Source organism: Dipodomys spectabilis, unplaced genomic scaffold (genome assembly GCF_019054845.1).
Source record: "Dipodomys spectabilis isolate Male_0828 unplaced genomic scaffold, ASM1905484v1 ptg000080l, whole genome shotgun sequence".
NCBI lineage: Eukaryota > Metazoa > Chordata > Mammalia > Rodentia > Heteromyidae > Dipodomys > Dipodomys spectabilis.
In genome coordinates, this window is record NW_024870757.1 from 830658 (window position 1) to 851029 (window position 20372).

Genomic DNA, 20372 nt, shown 5'->3' on the forward strand with positions numbered 1-20372 from the left:
GAGTTCTTGGGCGGGAGAGCCCTCGACCTAGAAGGTGCCAGTACGTCAGGTTGGCGTCGGGACGCGAGTTGCAAAGCGCTCGGCATCCCTGGCTGTGTTTATTAATGTAATTAAGAGGCTCTACAGGGAGTCGGGACTTGGCGGCGGAGGCTCTGGGGAATCGTCAGACTTAGGGCTCAGGAGGGCGGCATCGTTTGACACAAGACGGAGTCCGGGCTTATTACCAAGGGGTCTGGACCCGAAGGCGTCCGGGACGTCGTTACACAGGCCGCTCAAAGGGCCCCGTTGGCGGAGCTCAGTGCCACAGCTCGCTGTGCCAGAAAGACCTTGTTCCGTGCTTCCTGGGGTGACAAGAGATGAGGGCGAGACATGCCTCCTCTTCTCGGGATCCAACTAGGAGGAGGAAGAGGAGGAGCCCTTCCCTTCCTTTTTATCCCCTCCTCTTTCCCCCCTCCCCTGACCTCCCCTTCCCCTGCACAGGCCTGGCTCACCGTCTCTATCTGGCGTTTAAACTCCGAGATGAGGCGCCCATAGGAGTTGGCCAGCGCCACGGTACACGCCATCAGGATGCTGACGAAGACAGAGAAGCCCAGAAGACACACGGCTCCCTAGAAACCCAAGACCCAGCCCTCAACCCCCACTCCAGCCCCTCCTCTCCGGAGCCTAGGGGCCGCAGCCCCTCCCTCCCACAGGTGACCGACTCCCAGCTCACACACACTCAGTAGTCTGGTACACACACACACACACCCCTCACCTAGAGAGCAGCAGAAGGGGCACAGCAAAAGCCTGGGAACCCAAAAAGAAAAGAAAGTTCTGGGCGGTCTGAGGGAGCTTTTCAATGGACTCAGGAATGTGTTCCCAGATGGACGACTTCCCCCGGAAGGGGCCGCACAGCTTGGAAGGTGGGATCCTGCAGGCAGAGACAGGATGGACTCAGATAGGCTGGAATGGGAGTCCTGAACGAAGCGGGGAGGGGGAGAGAGGAAGGGAGGCCGGCCCAGGCTCTCACACTCACAGAAAGATGCTGTAAAATATGGTCACTGCGGAGATGGCCAGGCCCAAGAGCAGAACCAGGGGGAAAAACAGATTGGCCGTGGAGGTGCGGAAGGTGCGGGAGGCCGGGGAGCAGGTGGAGAAGAGGGTGAGCTGGCAGGGGGGAATGTCGGGAAAAGAAGCTCTGAGACCCAGCCTGTCCCCCGGCCTGACCTTTCAGCTTGTCCGGGAATCCGGATCCCCTGGGGTCTGAGGCCCCAGCGCTCAGACCTAGCACTCCTGCCCCACCACTCTGCCGCCCCCAGGACCCCAGCCTTCGCCAGCACCCCACGGGCTCACACTCTGCGGCCCCTCACCTTCTTCAGGCTGAAGAGCAGCAGGAACTTGGCTGTGTTGAGCAGAGGCAGCAAAGGGCAGAAGAAGCTCCCCACCCAGACCACGGTCTGCGCGTACAGGAGGCCCAGTACCTCGTCGGGCACCTGGAACTCCTGGGTCCCCGCCAGGCGCCCCAGCGCTCCGGGACAGAGGCCGCAGAGTACCCTGAGGGCCGGATGGGGCGGAGTGGGCTGAGAAAGGCTCCATCCAGCCCACCAAGCCAAAAGGAACAGGTGGAAGGGGTGGGGCTTTTAATATGTCCTGTAGTCTGGGTGTGAAGGGGCGGAGCCTGAGGGCCCAGAGGTCCCCAGGAGTCAGGGTCAGAGGTTACAATATAACTCGGGTGAGGGTGGACCGGAGCCCAGGAATAAAAAGGGAGAACTAGGCTGTGGGGGCGGGCCCTTAACCATGGGGCGGGGCCGCGGAGGGGCGGAGCTCTCACTTCCTAGGAAATTGGATGAACAGCATGACTGCCAGGCCAGTCAACAAATCGAAGAGCAGGAGTTTGTACATCTCCTGACCCAGCTTAGTCTCCCAGCACTGATGAAGGGAAAAAATCCAGTCAGCGTGTCCTCTAGACCCCCATACTCAGAGGCCTAAACATCCAAGGCTTCAGACCCATCCACAGGCTCAGGAGCCTTTTCTAGCACCCACTCTACGCCCAGCACCGTCAGCTGTATCTCAGGCTGCATCGCTCACCGGAAGCTCTTTGTAATTGTAGCCACAGGGCTGGCACGCCTCCGCCTCCATGTTGCCCCCACAAGTGATCTGGTTCCAGAGGGAGATGAGCAGGAGCAGAAGGGAGGTGAAGCGCAGAGTCACTGTCCTGTTCGGGGAGAGCAAGGGCGGGACTGACAATGACCCAGAGCCCACTACAGACTAATTCCCCACTGCGTGGTGTTCCCCATGATTTTCATAGATTGAAGAAACTGAGGCTGGGAGCCAATGGCTCACGCCTGTCATCCTAGCCATTCGGGAGGCGAAGATCTGAGGATCGAAGTTCAAAGCCTGCCGGGGCAGGAAAGCCCATGAGACTCTTATCTCCAATGAACCACTCAGAAAACCGGACATGACGCCGAGGCTCAAGTGATAGAGCGCCAGCCTTGAGCTGAAGAGCTGAGGGACAGCGCCCAGGCCCAGAGTTCAAGATCCAAGACCAACAGGAAAAAGAAAGAAAAGGAAGAAAGAAAGAAAGAATAAGGAAGGAAACAGAGGCTCAGTGTCACAGTCAGGATTTGAATGCAGAATTCTAGATATTCCCATATCCAAGGGTGTGGGTGTGCGTGCGTGCAGGTACTGAAGCTTGAACTCAGGGCCTGGGCACTAAGCCTTAGCTCTTTTACTCAAAGCTGATGCTCTACCACTTGAGCTACAGCTCTGCTGCTGGCTTTTTGGTAGTTCATTGCACATAAGAGTCTCATGAACTTTCCTGCCCAGGGCTGTGAGCCATGATCTTCAGTTTCTTGAGTAGCTAGGATGACAGGTGTGAGCCACAGGTGTGTGGCCAACTTCTCTGTCTTATTTTGCAAGAACAAACACCCTCCAATAGACCCCATCCTATCCTCCCAGGGGCAAGGCTGGAACCTGAGCAGGATGAGTATGATCTGACGGCTCTGGGTGTAGCCTTCCAGGGGGGTAATGAGCTTGAACACGGGCGGCAGCACGAAGTTGACCCCAGAGATGAAGATGGATGGGAGGTAATCCACCACCAGCTTCAGCAAGGGCGTCTGCTGAACAAGGGAGCTCTCCTGGGAGAGAGGGTGGATCCAAGAAAGTACTAGGCCTAAGGCCCTCCCCGGCCTCTCCCTCCCTTAGGATCCGCCTGCCCCCAGGTCCAACCAGGCTCTCTGCGGTCGGGTCCCAGCCCTCCGCCCACCGCACCCCGCGCACCTTCAGCTCCACGGTAGCCCCCGTGGCCCAGTAGACGCCATAGAAGGCTGCCCCCAGGAGTGCTAACACCAGCAGGTTGAGCAGCATCCGCACCAACCATACCCAGGCCCACTGGCCCAGCGTGCGCCCCGCAGCCCGGCGTCGGACCGCGGCTTCCTCCAGCTCCACCTGAGGCCAGTAGAGATGTCCCTTGCATACGTTCTGCCGTGTGTGGTGGTCCTGGGTGCACTGCACACTGAGCTGATGCAACGAGGCCTTTGGAAGTGCTGGCTCCAGCCCTCCAGGACCATCCACTGGGCCATTTGGTGTTCAGGGAAAAGCCCCTCCATCCAAGCCCCGCCCCTCCCTGGCTCCGCCCAGAATCCAGAGGCTCTGCTCCCTCCTTGGTTAGGACCAGGGCCTGAGGTCCCGCCCCCTTAGGCTTCATCAGTCTTCATTGGCTTCATCCAGGACCTGAGGCTCCGCCCCTCCAAGGCCCTGCCCCATATCGTTTTGTTTTGTTTTTGCCAGACGTGGATCTTGAATTCAAAGCCTGGGCAATGTCCCTGAGTTCCTTGTGCTCAAGGCGAGGGCTCTACCACTTGAGCCACAGCGCCGCTCCTGGCTTTTTCTATTCTGTGGAATTGAACCTAGGCTTCCTGCATTGCAAGACAAGCACTCCACCACTGAGCCACATTCCCATTCCCAACCCCGCCCCATACTTGGCTCTTTTCGGCCCCGCCCTTTCTGGGCGCTCCCTCCCTGTCACATAATTCCTCCCCTCCCCCCATTCTTTGACCTCTGGCCTCCCTAGCTGTGGCCTTCTCGTAGCCCCACCATACTCCAAGGCCTGCCTCTTCCCCCCCCCCCCCCCTTGTCAGGCATGGGTCTTAAACTCTGGGCCTGGGCGCTGTCCCTCAGCTCTTCAGCCGAATGCGAGCGCTCTACCACTTGAGCCACTTCCGGTTTTCTGGTGGTTCATTGGAGGTAAGAGTTTGGCCGATTTTCCTGCCCAGGCTGGCTTTGAACAGTGATCCTCAGATCTCAGCCTCCTGAGTAGCTAGGATGAAAGGCGTGAGCCACGGGCGCCTGGCGACCGGCCTCTTTTGAAAGAAGCTCCGCCTGGCTTCTGCGGAGCCGCAGGCCCAGGTTTCCGCACCCCACCTGCGGGCCTCGCGCACCGCCTTGGGCTCTACCGAGCCCCGCCTCCGGGCCCCCCGCGCCCCCCTCCCACGCACCTGCAGCTCATAGCGGATGTGGCGCTGGCGCAGCCCCACGTGCTCCTCTCCACAGAGGCCGAAGTCCCAGGCCGAGAACACGCGGTGGCTGTAGCTGGTCAGAGCCCCGGACTCGGCCAACAGAGTCTGCCTCAGCCCGGACACGGAGCTGCGGGGAGGGAGGAGGGCAGGGTGGGTGGGCGGGGCCCCTGAGGACACCCGCACCGTGAAGACACGGGGTCCGCGGAGATCCCGGACCCCCAGGGCCAGCACCCAGTAGGAGGTAGGCCTGGAACGCAGACCCAGGACGCAGGGACAGAGGGGGGAGGGGCAGGGCTCCGAGGCGGGAAGGAGGCTGCGGTGACCCCGTGCCCGGAGGGGGGGGGGTCACTGACCGGCGCAGGATGAGCAGCAGGCAGACAAAGCCGGAGGCGAAGACGGAGCACAGGTAGGTGAGTGCCAGCGTGGGCCGAGGTGGGTAGAACCCATAGAAGAGAGGGGACCATTCCAGGTAGCCCTGCGGAGGCGGAGGCGAAGGCAGCCAGTCACCGTGGGGCCGGGCGGGGGCCGGGCCACCGGCGCGGTGTGAAGGCCGCGGTGCTGCACGGGTCACCGAGCACGCGAGGCGCCCCGGCCAGCGGAGGCCCGCGGTGCCCCTGCCTCACCTCTCCAGAGAGCAGGTTGAAGATCTGTGTGGGAAAGGTAACCAGGCCCTGGGCATGGGGGTTGTACGAGCCGCAGGACGAGGCCTTGGGCCCCGGGGGCCCCGGGGGCGCCCCATCCAGCCAGGCCGGCAGCAGCTTCATGCAGACCTCGAACACCGACGCCACCGCGTTGAGCAGCAGCAAGAAGCGCAGAAGCGAGAAGTAGCACTCAGTGCCGCCGCCAAACTGGCCTGCAGGGGCAGCAGAGAGGACTTGGCGTCCTTCCCCAGACACAGGCCTCCTCCCTCAGACCCGGGGCCCGGACCCCCGCTCCTGGCTTCCTTCCTCAGATCTAGGGGTCTGGACCTCTGGGCTTCTCTCTCAGACCTAGGGGTCAGAACCCCCCAGCCTTCTCCCTCAGACCTGAGGGTCCAGGCCCCAGCCTCCTCCAGACCCCACCATACCCCCAATCTTCTTCAGTGTCCATGCCCAGGGCTGCAGGGTTCGCACTCCTTCCTTCATCTTTTCTTTTGACCGGGAAAGCAGCCTGGCCCAGTGGGCAGCCCAAGACCCAGAGATGTATGCCGCTGGGTCTTTGGACTGGCTCTTCCTGGAACATAAATAAAGTCAGAAAGGGAGCCAGTCAAAGGTAGAAACAAGCAGCTACAAGTGAGGAAAGAAACTGTGGTACACTACAGTACTCATAAATACAATACTCTGCAGCACAAAGGTAGAATACTACGTAGCAGCAAAAAAGAAACCAACCAAATTCATGCTTGAGAGGCAAAGTAGGAAAGAAAAAAGATAGACTCTAGAGTTGGAGGCAGCAGGATCCTAAGTTCAAGGCCAGTATGAACTAGAAACCTCGTTTAAAAAAAAAATCTGGGCCGCGCGCTGGTGGCTCACGCCTGTAATCCTAGCTACTCAGGAGGCTGAGATCTGAGGATCGAGGTTCAAAGCCAGCCCGGGCAGGAAAGTCCGTGAGACTCCTATCTCCAATAAACCACCAGAAAACCGGAAGTGGCGCTGTAGCTCAAGTGGTAGAGCGCTCGCCTTGAGCTGAAGAGCTGAAGGACAGCGCCCAGGCCCAGAGTTCAAGCCCCATGACCGACCAAAAAAAAAAAAAAATCTGGGCACTGTTGGCTCACACCTATAATCCTAAACTGCTCAGGAGGTGGGACATCAGGATCATAGTTCAAAGCCAGCCAGGGCAGTAAACTCCCAGAATTAACCACCAGAAAGCCAGAAGAAGCATTATGACTCAAAGTGGTAGAGCACTAACCTTGAGCAAAATTGCCCAGGACAGTACCCAGGCTCTGATTTCAAGCCCTACCCCAGACAAAAAATTAAAAAGAAAAAAAAAAAATAAAGCCAATCATGTTGGTTCATAACCACAATTCCCGGACAAAGACACTCTCGAAAAAAGAGGGCTGGGAAGGTGGCTCAGTGGTAGAGTACTTACCTAGCAGGCATGAAGCCCTGGGTTTAATTCCTTAGTACCACATACACAGAAAAGGCTGGAAGTAGCACTATGGCTCAAGTGGTGGAGTGCTAGCCTTGAGCAAAAAAAGAAACTCAAGGGATAGTGCCCAGGCCCTGAGTTCAAGCTTGGCACCAGTGGCTCATGCTTGTAATCTTGTAATCTTAGTTACTAAGCAGGCTGAGACATAGAAGATTGTGGTTCAAAGCCAGCTCAGGTAGGAAAGTTTATGAGACTCTGATGTCCAGTGAACCACCAACAAGCCAGCAGTAGAGGTGTGGCTCGAGTGGTAGACAGTTGGCTTCAAGTGAAGAAGCACAAGCAAGAGCTCCCAGGCCCTGAGTTCAAGTCCCACTACTGACACAAAACCCCAGAGAGGTTGTCTCCCAGCTCTCTGGTGGCGGGATGGGGTGGGGTGGGGAGGGGCAGGCACTCGCCTGTGAGCCCTTCTTGCCTCCATGGGCCATGGCAGTTCCCGGGAGGGGTGCAGATCCTGAAGCTGCATTGGGGTAACTTCTGGGAAGGATTGGGGGCTCTTCCCTCCATCCTGCTCCTCGTCTTCCAGCGCTCCCCAAGGCAGCACGCCCGGACCGCGGTAGCGGAGGGTGGCAGCGCTGGGGAGCTCATTCAACACAGAGGACAGGGACCGGCCTGGCGGGAGAGTAGAGGGCTGGGGAGGCTCGGATGTCCAGGCCCTAAACCTCCTCCCTCAGACGCAGAGTCCAGGCCTCAGCCTTCTCCCTCAGACCCAGGGGTTCCAGACCCCAGCTTCTTCCCTTAGACATGAAAGTCCAGGCCCCAGCCTCCTCCCTCAGACCCAGGGGTCCAGACCCAGCCTCCTCCCTCAGACCCAAGGGTCCAGGCCCAGCCTCCTCCCTCAGACCCAAGGGTCCAGGCCCAGCCTCCTCCCTCAGACCCAGCCTCATTCCTCAGACCCAGGGGTCCAGACTGCTAAACTTCCCCCTCCACAAGAGCAGAAGAGTATCTCCACTCAATTTGAATTAAGTCTGAGAAGCCCAGTGTCCACTTCCTTCTCCCTATTCAGGAGCCTGGGATCTCAGTCCCAGCCCTGGCTGGGCCCCTCCTTCCGCACAGAGCTGGTCTCCATCTCCTCCCTAACCCAGGGCCTGGCTCCAAGGCCCTTCCCAATAACGGGGGAGAGCCTTTCCCTTCAGCCCTCAGGGCCCCCTCCGCCTGGCCCCCTTCACCAACTCCCAGGTTCTGAGGGGGACAGGACCAGGACTCCTCTGGTACTCACCTCCTCTGGCCCCCTGGGGGGCTGTCCACCCCCCAGGGGGGCCCCAGGCTCCGGAATACTGGGCCAGGTTCTCCTCCATGGCAGGGCTGTTTCCTTGTAACTCTAGTGGCTCCCAGGGTGGAGCCCAGAAAAGGTGGGGCGGTACCTGGCCACCAGGTGGCCACTGGGGAGCATAGCGCACTTCCTAGAGCCCCAGGCCTCCTGGGAGGCGAAGTCCGCCTGTCAGGTGGCTGGTCACACCCGTCCTGCCTGTGCTTGCTGGTGCCCCACATCCCCGCTGGTTTACAGTCTCACACCCACAGGCCTGTGCAACACTTTATTGGGAAAAGATTTACAGTTCCGAACTGTGTCAGGCCCAGGACCACAGGAATGGGGGGTCTGGAGGTGACCCTGCAGGGGCACCCCGTCCCCCATGTCCTCCATCCCCAGCCCAGTTTCCCCTTGCTGGATCAAGACACAAGAGGTTCTCTCTGTCCCAGAACCTGGCCTTGATGCTCCTGTCACCATTGGTATGTGTATGTACAACAAGGATTGAAGACACATCTCCACAGGCCCCTCTTCAGCACTGGGGAGGGAGAGGGAGGAAAATGACACACGTGTAACCCTCTATTCACCCTCAGGTGGAGCAGCCGGGAGGCCGGTGTGGGCAACACCCACCTCCCTGCTGGGCGCAGGGCCTCCCTGGTGAGGGGCACCTCAGCCTTGCCTCACACACGGTGGTTAGCTGAAGGAGATGGGGGGGGTGCTCTTCGACCCCCCCCTCGGGCAGCCCCTTGCTGAGAGAGGAGACAGTGGCCTGGTTCGTGAACATCCTGCAGCTCACTCTTCCCGAAGCTTCTCCTGGGCTGGCGGGGAGGCCTGGGCCGGCGTGGCCACCTTCCTCCGGCGGGGACCACCCCCCCCCAGCGCCAGGCCCAGCCCCAGCCCAGCCAGGGCTAGGACGTGGATGCAGAAGTAGACAGAGGCCCAGTACCGGAGCGTGTCGGCCATGGACAGCAGCACAAAGCCCATGCACATGTAGTCGTAGGCTCGCATCTTCAGGAGCCAGTGCACCCAGTCCCAAGCCTGCTGGCCACCGGGGCCCAGCCGCGGGCGCACAGCCGACTCCAGAGAGCCCTCGGCTGCCAGGCACAGCGGGATGGTCAGGAAGCTCAGGTAGTAGCCGGGGTGCAGGCCATGCCAGTAGGCGCTCAGCAGCATGGTCCAGGCACTCCTGGGGGAGGGGGTGCGGTCAGAACCTGGAAATCTAACATCCAGGTCCCAGCCTTCTCCCTCACACCTAGACATCTTCCTCCCTGGCTCTGAGGGCGGAGGAAGCTGTGGGCTCTGTCTCATGCTCAGGGCTCCTCCTCCCTCAGGACTAGAAGTCTTAACTCCCCCACCCCCTTTTTATTGGTGCCAGTCCTGGGACTTGAACTCAGGGCCTGGATGCTGTCCCTGAGCAACTTTGTGCTCAAGGCTAGCGCTCTACCACTTGAGCCGCAGTGCTACTTCCCGCTTTTTCTGTGGTGCTGAGGAATCGAACCCAGGGCTTCATACATGCTAGGTAAGCACTCCACAAATGAGCCACCTTCCCAGCCCCTAGAAATCCTAACTCTTTAGCCTCCAGACTGTCAAAGCAGATCCCAGGGTCTGGAGTATCATCTTAGAACTTGTCAGAAACACAAATTTTTTTTTTTTTGGTTGGTGGTGGACCTTGAACTCTGGGCCTGGGCGTTGTCCCTCAGCTCTTCAGCTCAAGGCTAGCTCTCTACCACTTGAGCTACAGCGCCACTTCTGGTTTTCTGGTGGTTTATTGGAGATAAGAGTTTCATGGACTTTCCTACCCGGGCTGGCTTTGAACTGAGATCCTCAGATCTCAGCCTCCTGAGTAGCTAGGATTACAGGCGTGAGCCACCAGCGCCCGGCTAGAAACACAAATTCTTAGCCAAGAGGCTGAGTTCTGAGGTTCAAAGCCAGCTTGGTAGACAAACATGAAATTCTTTATCTCCAAGTAACAAGCAAAAACCTGGAAATGGAGATGTAGCTCATGTGGCAGAGTACCAGCCTTGAGTAAGAGATGCTATGCAAGAGTGCACAAGGCCCCGAGTTCAAGCTCCCTTAATTGCGTGTGTGTACACACACACACACACTGCAAAGCCCCAAGTCTAAACCCCAGTGCCGCCTAAAATTTAAAACCTCAACCCACTGAGCCAGCACTTTCTCAGCCACACATTACTAAGTCCAGTACCTCATTTATGTCATTTCATCTGCCAATCAAGTAAGTTATCTCCATTGAACAGCTGTGGAAACCAAGAGGTCAGCCAGCCCCTCGGGGTTCCTCAGTGAGCCACATGTGGGCAGCACACTGTTTCTATGGAAGGCTGACCTTAGGCCTAGGGGTTTATCCCAGCACAAGCCAAGGAAACTACAATTTCCATGAGCCTCAGGGGCAGGGGCTTAGCTGCAACCATAGGCATGCCACCAAGGCAGCTGGGTAATGTAGTCCTGTGCTGTCAGGGGGGTGGGGTGTCCCCTCACCTCAGGACGTAAGAGCGAGCAGGTGCGCTCTTGTAGATGTACTGAGCCAGCCACCATTGCACCGTCATGTTCCAGTACCGCATGCCGTCCCGCACCCGCACGCAGAAGTCGGTGTTATAGCAGTCGATGTTGCGGATGGTCTCATAGTCATACTCCAGGGAAGTGGCCTCCTCCGGACTGAGGGGTGGGGTGGGGTAGACATGCAGCTCAGCCAGGCCCCGCCGCCAGCCCCGCTCCTGTCCCAGCCCCAGTGCTAAGGAGGGGGTTCTGCCCAAGGGACAGCACTTGCTCCGGCTGCCACATTTGCTAAGGCCACCGCGCGGGAGGCTCCATGGGGGGGTGGCACAGCTCACTCAGGGCCTCTTCTTCCCTTGGTCACTGACTACTGGGGTCTACCACAGCCACAAAACACCTGGGAGGGGGGGCAAGGAGGGTTCAGCTGCTAAGCCCGGAAGTCCTCTAGCAAGCAGACTCAGTTATTCAGGGCGGCTTCCAACATAGACAGACACAGCAGCTGCTAAACAAGTGTCCTAAGGAGGTGGCTCATGGTTGCTAAGGAGACGTGTAGAGTGGTGACTCTCCGGGATCTGTTGCTAGGGAAAAGGCATTCCTTAGCAACAAGCCTGCATCCCCCTTCAACTCCCCCCCCACCCCAGGGAAGATTCCAGAGCAAGTCTTTTTCCTGGTCCCTGTGTGTGCTCAAGAAGTGTCACCGCCAGGAACTTTGAGGTTTCCAGGTCACTGACGCAAACAGCTCAGCACTGGGAACCAGGCTTAGCTTGTGCAAATGCCCCGTGGCTTCTGTGACTGGATGGAAGCATTCTTTTTTTTTCTTTGTCCCTCATGGGCCTTGAACTCTGGGCCTGGGTGCTGTCCCTCAGCTCTTCAGCTCAAGGCTAGCGCTCTACCACTTGAGCTACAGCGCCACTTCTGGTTTTCTGGTGGTTTATTGGAGATAAGAGTTTCATGGACTTTCCTGCCCAGGCTGGCTTTGAAATGCGATCCTCAGATCTCAGCCTCCTGAGTAGCTAGGATTATAGGCGTGAGTCACCGACGCCTGGCTTGGAACCATTCTTTAGGAGTGGGTTTGGTAGAGTTAGAGGACTTTAGCAGCTGGAGTTCCACCCACAATGACAAGGGCAGTGATGGTTAAGTTCACAGAATGGCAGTTTGTGACTGCTAAGGGAGTGGCAAACCCTTAGTAAGGAGTAGGCTTGAACTCAGGTCTGGACACTGTCCCTGAGCTCTTTTGCTCAAGGCTAGTCCTCTATCACTTTGTGCCACAGCTCCACTTCCAGATTTTCTGAGTGGTTAGTTGGAGAAAAGTCTCATGACTTTTTTTTTTTTTTTGTCCAGGGCTGGCTTTGAACCATGGTCCTCATCTATCAGCCTCCTAAGATTATAGGCGTCCACCAGCGCCTGGCTAGGAGTGATTTTTTTTTTTTTTGTCCCTCATGGGGCTTGATCTCTGGGCCTGGGCACTGTCCCCCAGCTTTTCAGCTCAAGGCTAGTGCTCTACCACTTGAGCCACAGCACCACTTCTGGCTTTTTCTGCTTATGTGGTGCTGAGGAATTGAACCCAGGGCCTCATACATGCAAGGCAAACACTCTACCTCTGAGCCACCTTTCCAGCCCCAGAGTGATTCTCCACTGGCACAGAAAGCTGGTGCCCCTCCCTGCCCCAAGCCAGAAAGATCCAGAAAGAGGCTCATCCGATGCTAGGGATGCCATTTCCCTAGCAACACAGAAGCTAAATGTTCTCAAGACAGCTGGACACTCTCTAGCCCTGTGACTTATAAAAATGTCCAGGCTGGGGCTGAGGTTCAGATTCCTGGCCACAGGAAGATGGTCTGTGGTCTGGGAATGGACTCCCCTCGGCTGGCGGCAAGCAGTTAAGTGAATGCTCTTCCCTTCCAAACAGGGGCTGGCTCTCGGCCACTCAGGGGCCCCTGTGGGGGTGCAGGTCCTGTAGTCACAATGAGTAAGACTTCTTGCCAGGCACAGGTGGCTCACACTTGTCATCTGAATTACCCAGGAAGCTGAGATCTGAGGAACACAGTTTGAAGCCAGCCTAGGCAGCAAAGTCCTTGAGACCCTTATCTCCAATGAACCAGGGGAAGAAAAGAAAAAAAAGCCAGAAGTGGAGTTGTGGCTCAAGCGGTAGAGCTTTTGAAAGACCTAAGGCACAACCCTGAGTTCAAGCCCCAGCACTAGCACTAAATAGATAAATAAATAAATAAATAACTTTTGGAAAGGAGTGACCCCACGGTCTGTAGGGATCCTGTTTCCCTAGCCAAGGGGCTTAACACTACCACAGAATGGCACCTCCAGCCCCCAAGCACGGTGTGATTCTGGGGGTGACACTTTCATGGCAACACCAGGTGAATGTGTGGTTGCTATTCTACCACACTCCTCTCCCTAGCAACAGAGGATGACTCACCACACCGAGGGGGGGGCGGGACAAGCGCTAGCAACAAAGGAGGGGCCACTTCCCCACAGCCTAGAGGAGAGAGGGGGTAGAAGGGGAAGGGGGGCAGGGGGGGACACACAGCCTGTGGCAGGGCGGTGGCCCTGCCCTGGTCACTCCCCGCTCTCCTCCCCACTCAGGGGCAGGCCCAGCCCTTGGTGATGGGGCCTGCCGGGTCTTGGGGGGGCGTCCCTCCCGCCTGACCTGCTGGGGGGTGGGCATTGGAGGGTGGGGCCGCCCCCGGCCCGGGCTTTGGCGGCCACGGGATAGGCCCCGAAGCCAGCAGCAATGCAGCCACACTCGGCCGCGATCCACGCCACGTAGAAGCGCATGCGGAAGGCGAAGAAGACAGGGATCATGTAGAAGAGGCGGGCGGGCAGCGGGCGGGCGTAGAAGGCATCCTCACGCACGGCCTCCAGTGGGAAGAGGTGGGAGGAGAGCAGGAAGAGCAGGCCGAAGAGTGGGGCCGGCCAGGCGCGGCACAGTAGGGGCCGCAGGCTGGGCACCGCCTCAGGGAAGGGCTGCTCCAGCCAGTCCAGGTATGTGCGGTAGCGGAAGAAGGGACCTGGGGAGCCAAGAAGGGGCAGGCAGTCAGATCTGTGTCAGGACCCGGGCAGGAGATGGGGGAGAGGGGCTGAAATTGCAGACACCCAAAGGATGGGGACAGGGAGCTAGAGTCAGAGGGGACAAGGGACTCAGGGAGAAAGAGCAGAAAATTAGAGCCGGGCACTGGTAGCCCACACCTGTAATCTCCGCTACTCAGGAGGCTGGGGCAAAGTTTAAACACAGCCCAGGGCAGAAATGTCTGAGAGATTTTTGTGTGTGTGTGTGGGGGGGGGAGATCAGTCATGGAACTTGAACTCTGGGCCTGGGTGCTGTCCCTCAGCTCTTCAGCTCAAGGAGAGTGCTCTACCACTTGAGCCACAGAGTCACTTCCAGTTTTCTAGTGGTTTATTATAGATAAGAGTCTCATGGATTTTTCTGCCCGGGATGACTTTGAATTGAGATCCTCAGATCTAGGATGGCAGGTATGAGCCACCAGTGCTGAGAAATTCTTACCTGCAATTAACTAGTAAAAAGCCAGAAGTACAGCTGTGGCTGTGGCTCAAGTGGTAGAGAACCTTGAGCAAACTGTTAAGGGAGGGTGTCCAGACCCTAGTGAGTTACCACACACATACACACGCAGAGGGACGCTGGGAATGAAGGGATTGGGACTCAGGGTGGAGACAGGTCAGACTGGAGGTGGGGTGATTTCCCTGTGAACCAGTCATGGAAGAGAAAATAGATGGGAGATGGGAGCCAATTAGGGACGGATGGAGACCACTTAAAGATGTTTCTTTTGGGGAAGATGAAACTGTTCCACAGAGAGATGGTGTTTGTGTAATTCTGTTTAGGTTAAGGAGATCATGAGTTCAAGGCCACCCTGGACTATGCAGCAAGGACCTGCCTCAAAACACAGGCTGAGTTGGGCACTGGTGGCTAACACCTGTAATCCTAGCTACTCAGGATGCTGAGAGCTGAATTGCGGTTCAAAGCCAGGTTCAAAGCCAGCCCGAGCAGGAAAACCCATGAGACTGTTATCTTCAATAAACTACTCAGAAAAAGCCATAAATGGTGCTGTGGCTCAAGTGATAGAGCACTAGCCTTGAGCCACAGAAGCTTAGGGACAGCGCCTAGGCCCTGAGTTCAACCCTACCATTGACACAAACAAACGCATGTCTGCAGCACTGTGGCTCTGGTTGTAGAGGAATCAAGCCTTCAGGTTGACAACATCACCCACTAGAGCAAATGGATTCGAGCAGAAGAGCTGGACCAGCCTGGGCACAGGCAGGAGGTTCTGGGTGGGGTGGGGTGGGGCGGGGTGGGGCGGGGCGGGATGGGACGGGACTGGACAGGAAGAGAGAACAGGCCAGGAATTCCAGTGAAGGGGGAGCAGGGTGCAGAGGTGGATGTGTGGGGCAGGCCCACTCACCTGTCATGATCCCCACGTAACAGTAGCTATAGCTGAGCGTCTCCATCAAGGAGGGGACTTCGGGCAGCAGCCCCACGGGGGGCTCCTTGCTGAAGCCGGAGGCCATTTCCTTCCTCTGGGCCAGGTGCAGGTCCTGGACTTCACTGGCCAGGCTCACCAGCTGGGGGAATGGGGATAGGTGCAGGTAGGGCCTGGTCAGCTCCAAGGCCCTCCAGGTGGGGCTGAGATCTCAAACTGGTGGAGAGTACAGCTGGGGCCTTCCCAGAGCTCAGTCTTAGGGCATGCATGCTGTCACGTGATTGCACATGTATCTTTACATACCATCCACATGCAATACCATCACATACACACACACACACACACACACACGCACACACACATCCTTTCCTGGAGTATAAGAACCTATCCAGAACTGTAACCCCTCTGTACAGCATCTTTACAATAAATTAAAGAAAAAAAAAAGAACCTATCTAGCATTTCCTGTCGCCATTTATGCCTGGAGGTCTCCAGGGGGTCAAACTTAACACCCTCACAATGGAACACAACACCCCCCATTTGCTAAAGCAAATCTAGTGCTTTTCTCAGAGAAAGAGGGTGCTACAGAGCCTCCCTCACCCCCAGACCCTACCCATCTAGTCTTTCCCCTCCTTTCTGCCTGCACCAGAGGCCTATGGCTGTCCTCCTGCCTCTCCATATCCACTCTGAAGCTGTACAGAGGCAACAGGTGTGTGTATGGCTTCCTGCCTCATTCAGTGGCCAGAGCCTAGTAGATGGAAGGCAGGAGGTGAGCTGAGGACACTAGAAAGATGGCGCCACACAACACTTATTCTACAAAGCTCCAGAACCAACCCCACCCAGGATTGTCAATAGCTCTCAACTCCTGCACTGCCCCTTCCCCTCCTCTCTGTCCTGCCCTCCACCAGGGTGAATAAGCATCCCTGGAATTATTCCCAAAGCAGCATTTCCTGCAGGAACTCTGCCACCTTCCAGCAGAAAGAGTGCATCCAGCTGCCATCACTGGCCACCAGCCGGTTCATAAAGGAATCTTGTCTCATCTAGCCTTGCTTTGCTCCCTTTAATTTTCCTCTTGGCTTCCAGGGTGAATTATCATAATTTTTTCTTTTGCGCCAGTCCTGGAGCATGAACTCAGGGCCTGGGCTCTTTTGCTCAAGGCTAGTGTGCTACCGTTTGAGCCACAGCTCCACTTCTGGGTTTCTGGTGGTTCACGGAGATAAGAGCCTAATGGGGGCTGGGAAGGTGGCTCAGTGGTAGAGCGCTTGCCTTGCATGCCTGAGGCTCTGGGTTTGATTTGTCAGCACCACATAAGCAAAAAGAAAAAAGTCGGAAGTGGCGCTGTGGCTCAAGTGGTAGAGCATTAGCCTTGAGCTGAAGAGCTGAGGGACAGTGCCCAGGCCCAGAGTTCAGGCCCCACAACCGGACCAAAAAAAAAAAAAAAAAAAGAGCCCAATGGCTTTCCTATCTAGGTTGGCTTTGAACCATGATCCTCAGCTCTCAGCCTTCTGAGTAGCTGGGATTACAAGGGCAATGTTTTTTGTTTTTTTTTTTTTGGTCAGTCATGGGGTTTGAACTCAGGGCCTGTGCGCTGTCCCTGTACTTTTTTTTTTTTTGCTTAAGGCTAGAGCTCTACTACTTTCAGCCACTGCCCACTTCCGGTTTTCTGGTGGTTAATTGGAGATAAGAATCTCTTGTACTTTCTTTTTTTTTTTTTTTTTTTTTTTAATTTTTTTTTTTTGGTCCAGTCGTGGGGCCTGAACTCTGGGCCTGGGTGCTGTCCCTCAGCTCTTCAGCTCAAGGCTAGCACTCTACCACTTGAGCCACAGTGCCACTTCCGGCTTTTTTCTTTTTGCTTATGTGGTGCTGAGGAATCGAACCCAGGGCTTCAGGCATGCAAGGCAAACGCTCTACCACTGAGCCACCTTCCCAGCCCTCTCTTGTACTTTCTTATCTGGACTGGTTTCCAATTGGGATCCTAAGACCTCAGCCTCCTGAGTAGCTAGGGCAACAGGTGTGAGCCACCAGCGCTCAGCTAAGGGTGAATTATTTTAAAATATACAACACTGGTCACACTCCCTCTCTCAGAAACAAACCCCAAACAAAAATCCTTTTCTTTTTGGGCGCCAGTGGCTCACACCTGTAATCCTAAGTACTCAGGAGGCTGAGATCCGCTCTCAGTTCGAAGCCAGCTCAAGGAGGAAAGTCTGTGAGACTCTTATGGCCAACAAACCACCAATAAGCCAGAAATGGAGCTGAGGCTAAAGTGGTAGGGCACTAGTCTTGAGAACAAAGCTCAAGGGCACCAAGGCCCTAAGTTCAAGCACTAGGATGAGCAGAAAAAAAAAAAAATTAAAAAGCTTTAAAAAAATTTTTTTGGTCCCTGCAGGAAGTTCAGACTTTCACCATGGCCAGCAAGACCTTGTGGACTGGCCGCACAGTCCAGCCTGCCCTGTGCTCTGCAAAAATTGGATGGGGCCGGGCGCCCGTGGCTCACGCCTATAATCCTAGCTACTCAGGAGGCTGAGATCTAAGGATCTCAGTTCAAAGCCAGCCCGGGCAGAAAGACTGTGAGACTATCTCCAATAAACCACTAGAAAACCGGAAGTGGCTCTGTAGCTCAAGCGGTAGAGCACTAGTCTTGAGCTGAAGAGCACAGGGACAGCGCCCAAGCCCAGAGTTCAAGCCCTATGACCAACAACAACAACAAAAAAAGTGGATGGGGCAGGCAGTGTGTGTGTGGTGCTCTGCCCACTGGGCTGCAGACATCTTGGCAGGCTCGTCTCCAGCTCTCCACTTGGCTGGCCAACCTGCCTATCTTTGAACTCCTGATAAGAACACGAAAGGCTGGAGAAACCAGTTCTCAAGCTCAGGGTTCTGTTCCCTGATCTCCATCACCAGATCCTTGACATATTAGGAAACCAGCTCTGTGTTGGTTGAGGGCAGAGGCCATGTCTGTTTTTACCCAACTGCACAGGTGATGAAGAGGCAGAGCTAGACTCAAGGAGCACTGGACAGGCACACTCCAGTGCCAAATCACACCTCCTGTTGGAGTACGTGGGCCATTTCTTTACTCCAAAACAAGTGGAGAGGTGAAGACTTGCTCACGAGTATGTGACTGGTGAACCTTGTCCCTAAGCAAGTGGCAAAGGCTGGTGCCCAGGGCTGCCCCCTCCCCCCATAGGGATGAGGAGGAGGAGGGTAGGTGTGGGAGGAACTGGCTCCCAGGGAGGATGAAGGGAGTATCGCAATACCCCCAAGTCTGACCTTCAGTGTCAACAGCAGCTGGACGGCGTTGGTGAAGGGTGTGGGAGTGGGCAGGCCCAGCAGGCTGAGGGCTCGGAAGAACAGGAGGTAGGAGAAGGTCCAGGCCAGAGCCAGGGCGTGGCAGGAGCTGGGGCAGAGGTGGGAGGCGGCTGTGCTGGACACAGGGACCTTGGTCCCTGCTTCCCCGTTCCCAGGGTCTAGCCACAAATCCTCCCCCATCTCTTCCCACTCAAATAGAAAACAGGAGGGCAGAGAGGGGACAGAGGATGGCAGGCAGGCAATGCAGCCACATGGAGGAAAACAATGAAGACAGATAAAGGAAAGTTCCGGATCTGAGGATGAAGGTTCAAAGCCAGCCTGGGCAGGAGAGCCTGTGAGACACTTATCTCTAAGTAGCCAACAAAAAGCAGGAAGTAGGGGGTGGGAAGATGGCTCAGTGGTAGAGGGCTTGCTTTGCATGCATGAGGTCCTGGGTTCGATTCCTCAGAATCACATAAACAGAAAAGCCGTAAGTGGCGCTGTGGCTCTTGAGCTAGCCTTGAGCTAAAGAGCTCAGGGATGGCACCCAGGCCCAGAGTTCAAGCCCCACGACCAACAGAGGGGGGAAAAAAAAGCAGGAGGTAGATCAGTGGCTGAAGTGTAAAGCACCAGTCTTGAGGGGAGAAAGCAGGAGAGAGTTGTTCAGGCCCTGAGTTCAAGCCTCAGTGCCAGCACATAGAAAAAAGTAAGTAAAAAGAGAAGTTTCGGGTGAAGACCTTTCAGTCCTCCATTTTTTCTTTCAGCACCAACATCAGGATAGTGGGTGGAGGTGGGAGAGATGCATAACTGAATGGTGACAGGCCCAACTATGACTATGTATAGAAGACTGAGGTGCAGGAGACAGGAGAAGACAAGACAGACTAGACACAGGACAGAGGAATAAGAGATAAAACAGGAGACATCAAGAGAATAAAGCAGAAGCAGCAAAGACCCACAGAGGAAACAGGCTGCTTCCTCCTCTCCCTCCTTCCCTCCTCCTCCCCACATCTCACCAGGGCTGAGCCTGAATGAGGGCCCAGGTCCCCAGAACTGTGACCAGGGAGTGTAAAGTGTGGGGGCCACAGGTGAACAAGGTGAACCCCAGGCCCACTGCTGCTGCCCCCCATCTCTTCAGCCCAGGTCCTGCAGGAGAAAGGGGACAGTGTGTAAGTCTAGAATCTTCTGGGGGGGGGGGAGAACCCCACCTGCCTCTGTCCCCGCCCACCTTTTATTTTCCACTGAGGGAACCTGACTCACCAGCCTTCTTAAAGAGGAAGCCGATGGGGATGGAGATAAGGAGAACCACTAGGTAGGTCCATTCTTCGGGTGACATGGTCTGGAGAAGCGAGGCGGGGCGGGGTGGGGGAAGAGCAGGGGCTCACAGTAAGAACCCAGGTGTGGCCTGCGGTCCCAGTCCTCCCGCGGAGAACGAAGGGGCCGATCCGGCCCCACCTCCTAGAGACAGGCCCTGAATCCTCTCCTCCCAGGATCCAGAACTTCCACTTCTTCCCGAATGCAAAAAATAAAACTACCCCCCTGACCCCTTCTAAGACCTCCTTCCGGTTGGGACCCCAAAACAGTCTTCCGGACTCAGAATACGGCCCTGCCTCTTCCTCTGAGGACCCCAGGACCCCTCCATGTCCCTCCGGGGTCCCCCACAACCTCTCCCTCTTCGGAAACCCGGAGCCACTCCCACCACGTCGACCGAGCAGCCGGAGGAGGCTAGGCCTCCAGCCCCACTCTCTTCGGAGCTCCGGGGCCTCGCCCACCTCGACCCGACAGCCGATCGCCTCACCCCCAAGCCTCAGGTTCCGCGCACGCGGCAGCCCGGCGCGGAGTCCGACCCGACCGGGCGGAGCCCTAGGCGTCTATCCCCGCATTCGGCCCACATGCGGGCCCGCACTGCCCGCACCCGGCCCTCTGCGGATCGGCCCTGCCCGCACTCGGCCCGCACTCCCCGCACCCGAGCCCACCTGCCCATCCGCGCCTCCTGCACCCGGCCCACCTGAGCCGCCCACCGGGCGGGAGGAGGCCAGGCAGCCCGAACCCGAGCCCAGCGCGGTCCGCGCCACACCTCCTCGCTCAGCACGTCTCCGCACCGTCAGATCCCGCAGGGCTTGGTCACAGCCGCCGTCAGGGATCGGGAGGGGCACAGCAGGAACGCGCCCGAGACCCGACCACCGGGCCGCGTTCGAACTGCGGAGCTAGGGCGCAGAGCCGGGAGTACGTGAGGGGGCGTGGCCTCGGGGCGTGGCAAGGGCGTGGCTCCGGGCCCCGAGG

At 57.0% G+C, this 20372-nt stretch overlaps 2 protein-coding genes across 4 annotated transcripts; both read right to left on the reverse strand.

Moving 5' to 3' along the window:
• Positions 1–100: 100 nt before the first annotated feature.
• Tmc4 (transmembrane channel like 4) lies at positions 101–7982 on the reverse strand. 2 transcript variants are annotated; one of them, XM_042683272.1, is made up of 15 exons: positions 7837–7981; positions 7016–7229; positions 5563–5708; positions 5120–5349; positions 4850–4971; positions 4476–4623; positions 3259–3426; positions 2953–3116; positions 2068–2194; positions 1811–1908; positions 1350–1533; positions 1016–1146; positions 755–910; positions 492–570; positions 101–341 (listed from the first exon to the last, which is right to left on the reverse strand). In XM_042683272.1, exons 1-15 carry the CDS (start codon positions 7913–7915, stop codon positions 273–275), a joined length of 2115 nt encoding a protein of 704 aa, XP_042539206.1. In that variant the 5' UTR covers positions 7916–7981; the 3' UTR covers positions 101–272. The 2 variants fall into 2 exon arrangements, with proteins under 2 accessions (XP_042539206.1, XP_042539207.1); XM_042683273.1 differs by lacking the exon at positions 3259–3426 and having other exon boundaries at positions 7837–7982.
• Positions 7983–8139: 157 nt separating this feature from the next.
• Positions 8140–20306, reverse strand: Mboat7 (membrane bound O-acyltransferase domain containing 7). 2 transcript variants are annotated; one of them, XM_042683309.1, is made up of 8 exons: positions 20098–20306; positions 19350–19428; positions 19106–19235; positions 18075–18201; positions 14796–14955; positions 13028–13388; positions 10357–10533; positions 8140–9049 (listed from the first exon to the last, which is right to left on the reverse strand). In XM_042683309.1, exons 2-8 carry the CDS (start codon positions 19423–19425, stop codon positions 8656–8658), a joined length of 1425 nt encoding a protein of 474 aa, XP_042539243.1. In that variant the 5' UTR covers positions 19426–19428; positions 20098–20306; the 3' UTR covers positions 8140–8655. The 2 variants fall into 2 exon arrangements, with proteins under 2 accessions (XP_042539243.1, XP_042539244.1); XM_042683310.1 differs by lacking the exons at positions 18075–18201; positions 19350–19428; positions 20098–20306 and having other exon boundaries at positions 19106–19219.
• Between the last annotated feature and the right edge of the window lie 66 nt (positions 20307–20372).